The following is a 12,154-nucleotide window of genomic DNA, read 5'->3' as shown; positions in this document are numbered from 1 at the left end:
TTTTAAGCTTATGATTTGGTCCTGTAAATAAGTGCAGTAAAACATAGCATTGAGGTACATTCAATTCTTAGATTAGTAATAATACTTAGATTATCTCTCCAAAGATTTCATGTCACAAGGATATGACTTTAACACATGGTTACCAGAAATGAAAAAAATCTTTTTTGATGACTTCTCCAACTTTTGGAAGAATAATTTTGATACATATATGACAATCCGACGGGAGTCAAATGCCAAAAATGTATAATCTTCCACTGTAGTTCTTGCGTTGAAGCCAAAGTGATTATCCAGTTTCCACAACCTCTGCTAATTAATCTCCCGTAGGGCATTACCAAAACCAGTGTCGCAGGCTTCCTCTAAACCAGGGGTGTCAAACTCAATTTCATTGAGGGCCGCATCAGCATTGCGGTTGCCCTCAGGGGGCCGGGTGGGTATGGCCAGGGTGGGCGTGGCCTACTGGGTGGGCGTGGCTAGAGTGTGTATGGCCTACTGGGTGGGCGTGGCCAGCTCTACATCGTTCGTATCAAGGGTGTCTATGGGGGCCTGGGCAGGAGTGGGACAGATCTGAGGGTCTCTGGCAGAAGGAGGGTCTCTGGGCCAGGGCCAAGGCAGTGGGGGCCATTCCCTCACTGTTTCCAGGATGGCTTCGCGGGCCACATGAAACCACTTCGTGGGCCAGATCCGGCCCCTGGGCCTTGTGTTTGACATGTCTGCTCTAAACCATATGGTGGATGTCCTATTTCTAATCAAATAATAATGACCCATACATTTTTTGAAATTATTCTCTCTTTTTTTCTTTTTTCTTTTTGCCATCTCAGTGTCATTTCTAATTTTTGCTGCAAATATCTAGTAGCTTTAGAGCAGAGGGTTTTACTGCTCATCTTACCCAGGGCAATGCCTACCATGCAGTCATTGTTCTCATGGTCATTTAGACTGGAGCTCTTTGTTTGTTTTTTGAGTCAGTCTGGACTCCTGTTGACTATATAACACCTCTGTGAAGCTTTATTGGCCACATTTTTAGAAGTGGTTCACCATTACCTTATTTGGGGATGTTTTTCAAAGTTCCAGTCTACAACTGAGAGAGTGTAGCTGGGCCAGAATCTTGTAGTTGCTAAGAGAGGACTGGAACTGGGTATCCCCACTCCTAATCCAGCATTTTAAATGACTACAGTACACAAGTTTTATACCAAGACTTTTCCCATCCTGATGTTTGCCACTTGTGATGGGCTATATGGCCATATTAGCTGGGGATCATTTGTCTTATGGCTGAACAAATGTGGAATGTGTCAGCTTGGAAAATATGGCCCACAGCAAGGAAACCTAATATTCTTGAAAAATGCTTTACTATAAGATTTCTTTTTTCTAACCTTGATCCTTTCTGGTTTCATCGTTTCATTCCAAATGTAAATCTCTCTTTTTTTAAGGACTGCTGACTTGATAAACTTGGAGAGTAAAAACTGAGACCTGAATGAAAAAAGAAGACATCATTAAACATTTTTTTACAAATTAGTTTCTGTGCCTTGTAAAGGTGTTTTTAAGGGGATAATACGTCCTAGCAAATGAAAATTTAGAATATATCATTAAGCCATATGTCGCTTGACTCCGTATTTTCTTTTCTTTTAGGGAGGATCATTGCACAATACAAAGATCACTGCGCAAGCATCAGGCATCAGAGCACAGTTTAGAACTGTATTTTAAAAGTTAAATGAATTAAATATAATTGTCATTTTTATATAAGGTCTATAATTGTGTTAGACTTCCAAACCTTATGAATGCCAGTTTTCCTTCTTGAAATATTTTGAGATTTCAGGTAAGAATGTCAATGCCTTATGACAGAAACTTTCTAGAGGATATTGGCTATGTAGTCTTCCTTAATGACCGGTTGCTTAATGATCAGTTGAAGTTATGATAGACTTCAAAACCTATCTTTAAAGTCATGACTACTACGCACACACGCACGCACGTACACACACACACACACACACACACACACACACAGAGTCATGTGAGAGCATTTTGGGTGCTTGACTACTGGCTTGCATTTCCAACAGGTTACAGTGTCCCGAGGTCATGTGACCACATTTTGCTATGTACTTGGCCATTCTCTGGCAGAAAATGCCCATTGGATATGCTGACTATGCTTTAACAACCATGTGGCTCACTTAACAACTGCAGTGGCTCACTTAATGACCACAGCAAAAACAATCGTAAAAGCAAGTCAGATCCCATGTTGACCTACTTAATGATCACAACATATTACAACCAAAATTCAAGGTTCAATTCTGGTCATAAGTTGAGGACTTCAGTATCCTTTTTAAAATCATTTTGGAATGTTTTCCAGAGACCATCTGCAGTACTTGCATAGGCCACCAGAGATCTCTATAGATCAGAGGTCCCCAACCTTCTGAGCACCAGGGACCGTTGTCACGGAGAAAGATTTTCCCACTGACCAGAGGGGATGTGGTTTTGAATACTGCCTGCATCCCGAGGATGAAGCTTTGCTTGTTTGTGCGGCCCATTTGCTGGCATGCTGCGGACTGGTGCCGGTCCATGGACTGGGGGTTAGGGACCCCTCTATAGATCACAAACTGGGAATCAGTGATTTAGAAGATGGAGTGGCAATTCTTGGGATTACAGCCATCAGGAATGGCCAAGAACTACTGACACTGTCTCAAGACATTTGGGATAGGTTGGGGACGGTTGTCCCAGGTCTCAGCTATAGGGCCACGATAATATGGCAACAAAGATTTGGAGTTTTCAATATCTCTATATGGCCATCTGGTGGTTTGTCCGGATTTTCAGCCGAGATCTTCTGATATCAGAACAGGGAATGGAAGGCAATAATGCTGTTTCCTGAGTAGTTAATAGCTGGGAGATTTGTATTCTCCACTGAGAGTTAATCTATTTCATGGAGTTTATGTACCCAGTTCTAGTTAGGCACCAAGTTACTTCAAATCCAACCTTCAGCTATTACAATATGGGCACAACAGTCATCAGCCTGCCTGTGTCTAGAGTCCTTCCCCCTTCCTTTTCTCCTTTCCAGTGCAGCTAATGGGAATAAGATTATTTTAATCAGGGCTAAGAATGGAGTAATATTCCACAGCAAACGTTGGTAAGACCATAATCTAAACATATGTAGAACCTGACATAAATGCACTTCTCTCCATGCCGTTTGTGTTTTCCCCATAATTCCAGCCACATGATTAAGCCACATCTTAAACCACTTGGTTGTATTTCCACCACACAGACAGATCTGCGTCATTCCACAGCATTAAATAATTGCACTCTGCCTGGAGAGAAAGTTTCCCCGTTGTCAACTGAAGGGGCATTGAATAACTTAATCCTCACCGTAGTGTCCTTACAATATCCTGACCTCTCATCTCCTGAAAAACAATGAAAGTGGTAAGGAAAGTGCTCCATCAGCAGCAAATGATACGATCTGCATGTGAGCAGCCCATTGTTATTCAAGACCGAGAGGTCCACTGGATACAAGCATGGATGAACTCAGTAAGGCGGATCTCGCACAGACAGACCAACCTGCATACTTGAAAAGATAGGTTGTTAACTCCTGGAATAGGACAATAACCCAAGTTCTCTGGTTTAGAAAAAATAATGGTCTCTGTAATAAATCCATTAACTGGATTCTAGGGGGGGAAATGTTACTTCCAAGTCAAAATTTGGAACTAAACTATATATTTTTGTACGTTTCCAAGTAAAAGTAAAAATGTGCCCCTTAGCTGAGCAATATAGTAGAAGGAGGATCTACTATAGTATTAACTGAAGCTGCTTTCCCCGAACTGGGCACCTTTCAAAGGTAATGGGGACTCCGATGCACCCACTACAGGTAGTCTTCGGCTTATGACCACAACTGAACCCCAAATTTCTGTTGCTAAGAGAAACATTTGTTAAGTGAAGTTTGCCCTGTTTTACAAGCTTTCTTGCCAGGGTTGTTCAGTGAATCACTGCAATTGTTAAGTTAGTAACATGGTTGCTAAATGAATCTGGCTTCCCCATTGACTTTGCTTGTCAGAAGTTTGCAAAAGGGGATTCACATGACCCCAGGACACTGCAACCGTCATAAATGTGAGTCAGTTGCCAAGCGTCTGAATTTTGGTCTCATGACCCTGGGGACACAGCAATGGTTGTTAAGTGTAAAAAGGGTCATAAGTCACTTTTTTCAATGCCGTTGTACCTTTGAACAGTCACTAAATGAACTGTTGTAAGCCAAGGACTACCTATATGTCCAACCTGCAAGTTTAAAAGATAACTTTAATTTTTGCTTCAGGGTAATTGTTTCCATTATTCAAAACAAAATATTTTCGGAAAGTTAGATATGCTTCAAAAGACCAAACCTTAATTGTTGAAAATTATTTTACTGTACCATCTATTTGTTTGGGCAAAGGATACCATGAGCCTAAGCAAGTGGTCAGCTTACCAAAGGGGATAATATAAGCCAAACACAATAAGCCCCCCCCCCACTTTTTTTGCACTGCAGGTGGCAACTGTTAATTGATGCTATAAATATAACTGGTCTTGCCTGCCTACTAGTAACAGAAACTCAGTATCCCATCCCTTACTTTTTCTTTACAGACTTAGATTTCGCCTGTTCCAATTTCTTGCGATATGGGCACTGCTTCTTCAAGCTGGCTGGATCAGGTAGCTCTACAATTCTAGGTGGGATGAGACCAGGATCAAATGAGTAGATTTTGGTTCTATATTTGAAAGGACTACATGGGTAAGTTTCAGAAGGAATCTGGAGGGAGATTAAAAACAAAAATCGTCAAAATTGCCTTGGGCACAAAACATAGAGTTCATGTTGTCAGAAACATATTTGTTGTCCACTAAATGGTGTAGTCCCGGCAATCCTAGACCACCGTGGCTGATTTCAGAAAGCTGAGCAGGGCTGGATCTGGGTGGTTCTTGAATATGAAATTAGCAGTAAAATCTAGGACTGTAAACTAGACTAAAAGGTTACTTAACCAACAAGCAAACAAACTAGAATGCAATGGTGAAGTGCATCCATATTAACTGCCAAGAAAATGTCAGGGACATATCTGTGAAGTCGTCAGGAGATGAACTCGCCTCAAAGGAAAAGTCACCTTTGTTTTAAAGACTGGTTATTTGTCTCAGAATCCTTATACCGAAATTCTCATCCAGTCTGAATAACTTAGTTTCTTTATTTTCATTTAGGTCAGTAAGTGCATGCCCCTCCCTATTGATGGAGTCCTGGAAATAATTTATGTGCTACTTGGGCTTGTTGCTTCATGAATTGCAACTGTAATTTCCTCAGAAGGGCAATGCCAAGTGTGAATGGTGGGAGAATGCAGGATAAAGTTAATCAGAGCCTACACCAAGATGTTGCTCTTAGTCATGAATGGCAAAGCTCATCTAGATAAGTTGTTGGTAGAAGGTAGATTGGAATTTATCACCAGATCCCTGGATGATCTGCAGTAGGTCTGGAAGGATTGCTAGCTCCCAATCATTTAACAAGAGCAATTTCTTCAATCTTATTTTATTACACAATTAATATAATTCTTGCTCTAAGCAACTTGCAAATGTCCATTTTAAAATGCACAGTAACAAAAATTAAAGCAATTAAAGCCAATTAATTTAAAACAATTAAAACAAGCTCCATTAAAATGCAACATGATTTTTTCTTCTTAAATTAGGCTGCTGTAAGAAAGAAAGCTTGGCAAAGAAAATGAAGGATAGATTTTTGAAAGTCTTGAAAACAATTACTTTTGAGCCCCTGACTGTAGTTAGCAAAACCTGAACCTAGTAGCAAATTTAGCTGACTTTAAAAATTCCAAATCTATCTCACTTACACACACCCACACGGAATGTCGCAATTATTCCAAATTTCACACCCACAGACAAATCAGACCAGACTGAGGCTTCTACTATCTGCATCTATAAAATATTCTGTGAACTATTAATAGCAATAGCACTTAGATTTATATACTGCCCCACAGTGGTTTACAGCAGTCTCTGGGCAGTTTACAATGTCAGCACATTGCCCCCAAAATCTGAACTCTCATTTTACTAACCTTGAAAGGATGGAAGGCTGAGTCAACCTCGAACAAGTCAGGATCAAACTAATGGCTGTGGACAGAGTTAGCCTGCAATACTGCATTCGAAGCACTGCACCGCCAGGGCTCCAGTTAAGCAAGTGTTGTCTTCCCCCTCTTTCTCTCACACATAATATCCGGGCTAAGTTGCCTTTTATACCTCTGCAATTCATCCCCCTCCCTCCTGGCGATCCACCACCTCACTTCATTCCATCACACCTATTAAACTATCATTCGTTGGGTTCATGCAAAACTCAGGAGTCCTGCAGAGTGAGCAGTGATCCACTCCTGAACTTTTCTCCTGGGATGCTTCCAGATGTAGGATTAGTGTACAATCATACAGCTTCTTTCACAGAATGTTTAATGTGCTCAGTGGTGGCATGCAAATATGTGAACAACCGGTTCTCTGTGTGGATGCCACTTCCAGAAGTCCATTCCTGGGCCTGGGCAACAAAAAAATAGCTACTGGTTTTGCTGAAGTGGTGCGAACCGGCTGAATTCCACTACTGAATGTGCTCCTCTTTGTTTCCTTCCCAGGATCTACTTCTAATTTTACAATGAAAATCTAGTAAGGTAGGGAAGAAAGATTTGTACCACGAGGTCCTCCTATAGTACAAACCATCTTTGGTATAAGGTACAAAGTGTAAATACGTAAGTGGAAAGTGCATGCATATATTGTGGTATGTATCAGGAGACTTCACAACTAACAAGCAAAAGTCACATACCTGGTGGAAAGAGTCCTTTGGTGTTTTGATTTGAGCCTTTCTGGCCGCTGTAAAGAGTGAAGCACAGGAGATGGAGAAACCACCATATTTAGCAAAAAAAAATTGGTCTACTTATTCATTTGTTTACATATTGAATATATAGAGAGCTCTTCTCTCATTTCATTCCCACAACAACAGCTCAGCAAGAGATAGGGATTAGCCTAAAAGCTAGCCAGGGATATCTGTTGCAAGCAGGACTTGAACTGGGTCTCCCCAGTCACAATCTGAGACTGTGATCATTATGCTGCCTTGGTTTAGTTACTAAGTACAATGCCATTAATTTGAACTAACTTTTTTTTAACCAAATGCAATGCATCTGCGCGCTTTTCTTAAGCTCATTAGTTTAAGAAAAGCTAAAGAAAGCACATGAAAAATAAGAGGCACAAACCACAAGGTATATAATAACAATGACAATAACAATAGAGTTGGAAGGGACCTTCGAGGTCTTCTAGTCCAACCCTCTGCTCAGGCAGGAAACCCTATACCATTTCAGACAAGTGGTTGTCCAATCTCTTCTTTAAAACCTCCAGTGTTGGAGCATTCACCACTTCTGGAGGCAGGTTGTTCCACTGATTAATTGTTCTAACTGTCAGGAAATGTCTCCTTAGTTCTAGGTTGCTTCTCTCCTTGATTAGTTTCCATCCGTTGCTTCATGTCCTGCCTTCAGGTGCTTTGGAGAATAGCTTGACTCCCTCCTCTTTGTGGTAGCCCCTGAGATATTGGAACACTGCTATCATGTCACCCCTCACCCTTCTCTTCGTTAAACTAGACATACACAATTCCAGCAGCCGTTCCCTATATGTTTTAGTCTCCAGTCCCCTAATCATCTTTGTTGCTCTTCTCTGTACTCTTTCTAGAGTCTCAACATCTTTTTTACATCGTGGGGACCAAAACTGTATATAATGTGCTGTTTTGCCTATACTGTCTTTAAGCAGTATAGGCAAAACAGGGCATTTGTTCCTCCAATCCTCTGATTTCTATTTTCTATTTTGTACTATTGTTTTATTTTTTTATTTCAACTTTTCTCTAAGAGCTAAAGGAGATATATGTCATCCACCCTCCCTGCTACCTAATTTCATCTCGATAAGAACTCCATACTGGTTAGGCTGAAAAATACTCCATTAATAAACATAACGGTTGAAAATCTAAATGGTAGGGCATCTCTAGTCCTAATTCAATATTTCAATCATTACTCTACAACGTGCTGGGTCCCCAAAGTGCTGAGCATGTGATTAAAAATCGTTCTTGGCTGTAAATCTCTTTGAATTTATCTTTGAGCCAATAGGTACAGGAGTCAAGAGTGTTAAATCTAATTAGCAGCCACCAGAACCTAAAATCAGAGATAGGGAAGATACTTTTAAAATCACACTCAGTTATGGTAGGAGCATATCCTGACAACATCCTATTTCTACTATGCTGCCAAAACTTTCCCTTCACCACAGCCAATGAGAGAGACATATAGAGGTTTATGTTTACCTGTTCTGGGTTCTGAGTGGTGTTTTCCACTTTTAGCTGATAACATCCAAGTGATATGCTTTGAACTTACCTGTTAGGGCCAAAGGCAATCTCAGGTAACTAGTAGTGACTGGGACTGGAGTGATGTTTATTGCCACATCAGATTCATGCGGGCATTATAATTCTTCCCTCTAGCTCCTGCTCAGCCTGGTTAGCTGCCACTCTGCTCCTGTTTCACTAAAGTGAGTCATGCTCTAGAGATCTATCAGAATTGTTCAATAGCACTAAACTGTTCAGCTGACAGTGTTGTCGGTACCTTTAGGCGATGGCCATAATAGTTTAGCTCAAGGCTAAAATAAAATAATAGACGACGAAGAGAGAACCCTACTCCCCATCGCTGCTCAAAGAACAAAGGAACTGGAAGTTGGCATTTGTTTTTTATTATTAAAAAAAGAAAAGATATCTCACGTAACTCCACTGCCTTACATTCAGTACTGTAATGTATTTACACTGTCCCTTTTTTTTATTAGGCACAAAGCTGGCTGGTTGACTTTGGGCCAGTCACTTTCTCTCAGCTCTAGGAAGGAGGCAAGGGCAAGTCACTTCTGAAACACCGTACCAAAAAAAACCCCACAACAACCCTGCAGGGGCTTCTCCAGGCAGTCTCTAAGAATCCATCACAATTGAAAAGAAGGGGAAAAATACATATGCATGTGCAAATATATTCTATAGCTATTCAATGGATAAGCTCAGCAACAATTCATATTACAGTAAAAGATCCCATAAGCATGAATACTAACTTACCCTCATCTTCTGGTGTCTCTATCATGGGACTCCATAATAACTTTGGAGGCGGTTTGGCGCCATAGGGTATCTCTGGGATCATCTTTGACCCACCCATTCTTAGCCTTTGTATTGCAAATCTTCACTTTATTCAAGGTATCACTTCAGTGACTGTTGGATAAAATAAGGCGCATCAGATGTGTAGTGTTTCTCAAGTACTATTTTTTTTCCTTCCTGAATTGGGAGTGGGTGAATGATGTCATAAACCAGTACTATTACTATGTTTTCATTGTACATATGCCCAAAGTGATGGCAACTAGACATTTCTGGATTATATATTGTCTATCTGAATTTATTTCCATCTGACTTGGTGGATGGAAATAATCTCTGCAGTATTTGATGTTATCAGCCATTGGATAATATGGATGTATCACCAATCCATCTGGATTCTGGTAGTTGCAATCTTTCTCAAGGGTAGGTTTCAGAAATTGATGCTGGAAGACTACAGATGGACACCATGTCCTATTGATTAAAATATCTCACAAAGTTCCATAAATCAAATCCCTTCTCATCCTTTAACCCCGCCCCCTTTTGATCTTATTTCACAGGACTTAATTTTTAGTTCCTTGATCATCCTTGAATCTCTTGTTATTTGTCATTACTAACAGATTGTCAGTACTGTAATTCCTCAGTCCTCTTAGATGAAATGAAAAATAGATTAAATTACCCCAAAAGGAGGACATCATAGGGATATAGTCTGGCGTTGGCATAAAAGCTGCACATGGAGAGTTCTCTGTGGGAGTTGTTTGGACTGGCCAGTGCTTGTATCTTTGTTGACTCACTTTCCTGTTGTCTTCTTGTGATCCTCTGATTTATGTTTCCTACATTGTTTCTAATATCCCATCATTTTTAAACTTTTACATTTGTTCTTAATAATAATCATGGTAGATTTTTTTTCCAGAAGGACAGCTATACATTTTTTAAAATCTCATTCCTCTACCACAGGGCTTTTCAACCTTTTCACCCATTGTGCCACTTTTAGGATATGGCAATATCCGAGTACTACCGGTCGCCTAGCAAGGTGTCAAAAACTTGATGACCACAAAAAAAAGGAAAAAAGTGATGAACTACAGGTAGTCCTCGACTTACAACAGTTCACTTAGTGACTGTTCAAAGTTACAATGACACTGAAAAAGTGCCCCCCCAAGGCACAGCCAAGCAGGACATGTGCCTGCCTGCCCAGCGGCGCTCCTACTCCTGTCTGAGGTTTTCATTGTTGTGAGCATTTCTGTTGAGGATTGGCAGCGGGGGTGGGGTGGGGTTTAGTTTTTATTCTCCCCCCCCTCTGCTGGGTGGTTGCAACAGGTTTTCGTCACTTCACATGATCCTGGGACACTGTGACCGTCATAAATATGAATCAGTTGCTATGTAAATGTAAATCACATGTGATTTACATGTGAATTTACATGTAAATCACATGTGATTTACATTCACAAGACCCTGGAGATGCTGTAACATTCCAGCTGATTGGCACTTCTTCTGGGCTCAGCAGAAGCGCCAAGATCAGTACCGAGCTCCAGCTGGAGCCTGGCGCTGATCCTGGCTCTTCTACTGAGCCCTGACAACCCAGCTGCTCTAGCCATCTCTCGCTTAGGCTTGTGCGGTGCTACCAAAGGTTCAGCTCATTCCCCTCCCCCGCTACCACTTTTCTAGGATGGTTACGTACCACCTGCTAGGTGCCAATGTACCAGAGGTGGTACCTGTACCACTGGTTGAAAAGCCCTGCTCTACCATACTGAATGTAACTTTAGAAATTGACCAAGTCAAAAAATGGAATAAGGAACATTTCTGTCTCTCTGTGTGTATGTTTAATGACAACACTAAAAGTAATATAATAATCTTTATTTCAGTCACAGACCAGCAAAAAAACCCCATAAAATTATACAAACAGAACAAGAGCAACCATTTCAGCAACTGAAATTTAATATTACTACCATAACACTGTAAACATTACAGTTGCAAGTTTTATACTGATGCTAATGCAAGCAATAAAATACAAGCTGAGTGTTATGTATTGGGCTCAATTGTAATACCACGCGGTTAGCTGGAGCAGCTAACCCAGGTCTCCAGTGCTGCTATTGGCTGTCCCCAGGCGGCAATGGTTGCTTTAAATCTATTGGCTGCCGCCTAGGGGCTAGGCTATAAATTGCTGCTAGTTGCAGCCCAGTTCTCAGTTCAGATCCTGCAAGCAATAAACCATGAGCTTTGTTGAACTCACTTGCCTCATCTCCTTTCCTGCGTGAAGAACCCGCTGCATAACACTGAGATAGTATTAAAACTTGTTATAATAACCATTAATAAACTCTTTATCTAAAGCTAATTAAAATCAGTATTGATTTAGTTATAATTTGTAAAATGTAAATATCTATTCAATGTTATTTCAGAATTTACAAAATTTGCTTGTACTTAATCAGCTTCTGATGAGCCATATAAACTACAGCACTTTGCACGTTATAGAGGGATTATAATCCATCAGCCACATCAGCATGCTCTGGCAGCCTTGTCAATATCAGAGAGATAAAACTATTACACGTCTCTATGCAGCACGCACTGAAGGATGTGCTTGGCCCTCTCGAGTTGGCCAATCCTCAGGGGCTTAGGTTGTTCCATATATATGGGATCATCTCATTACCTGTCCTCTGCAACCATAGAAGAGAAAGCATTCAAATGCATCAATCTTACAGTCTTCGTGCCCTTGAAACATTCAATTGCCTGAAGTGTGCCACTTGAACTACCATATGCTTCAAATTTTCAGCGACTGCTTCATGTACTCTACCTGGTCCTTCTTTTCACTAGACTAGCCATGCCCAGTTCTTCAACATAATACAAGCTTATTCACATCCCAAAGAGCAGAGGCTAGCTGCGGCCAACTCGCCACGGCCAACTCATCACAGCCAACTCACCACAGCCAACTCGCTGCAGAACAACTCACTGCAGGACAAGAGTTACACTGACTCTTGTACACTGGTGTACAATCTAGGCCAGGAGTAGGCAGCCTTGGCTCTTTTATGACTCGTGGACTTC

The 12,154-nt window shown here is 40.9% G+C and overlaps 1 protein-coding gene across 1 annotated transcript in view; it reads right to left on the bottom strand.

Moving 5' to 3' along the window:
- Positions 1 to 12,154, bottom strand: part of HEATR9 (HEAT repeat containing 9) — a gene marked incomplete at both ends in the record, with an annotated part of 41,555 nt that overhangs the window by 26,006 nt on the left and 3,395 nt on the right. The window contains 2 exons of the mRNA XM_081319001.1: positions 3,349 to 3,439; positions 4,578 to 4,753. Coding sequence (XP_081175127.1) covers positions 3,349 to 3,439; positions 4,578 to 4,753 — 267 coding nt within the window. The remainder of the gene's footprint in view (positions 1 to 3,348; positions 3,440 to 4,577; positions 4,754 to 12,154) is intronic.

The sequence above is a fragment of the Vipera berus genome (assembly GCF_964194415.1).
Source record: "Vipera berus genome assembly, chromosome: 2".
Lineage (NCBI taxonomy): Eukaryota > Metazoa > Chordata > Lepidosauria > Squamata > Viperidae > Vipera > Vipera berus.
The sequence above is the reverse complement of the archived record's forward strand: the minus strand, read 5'-3'. Positions and strand labels throughout refer to the sequence as shown.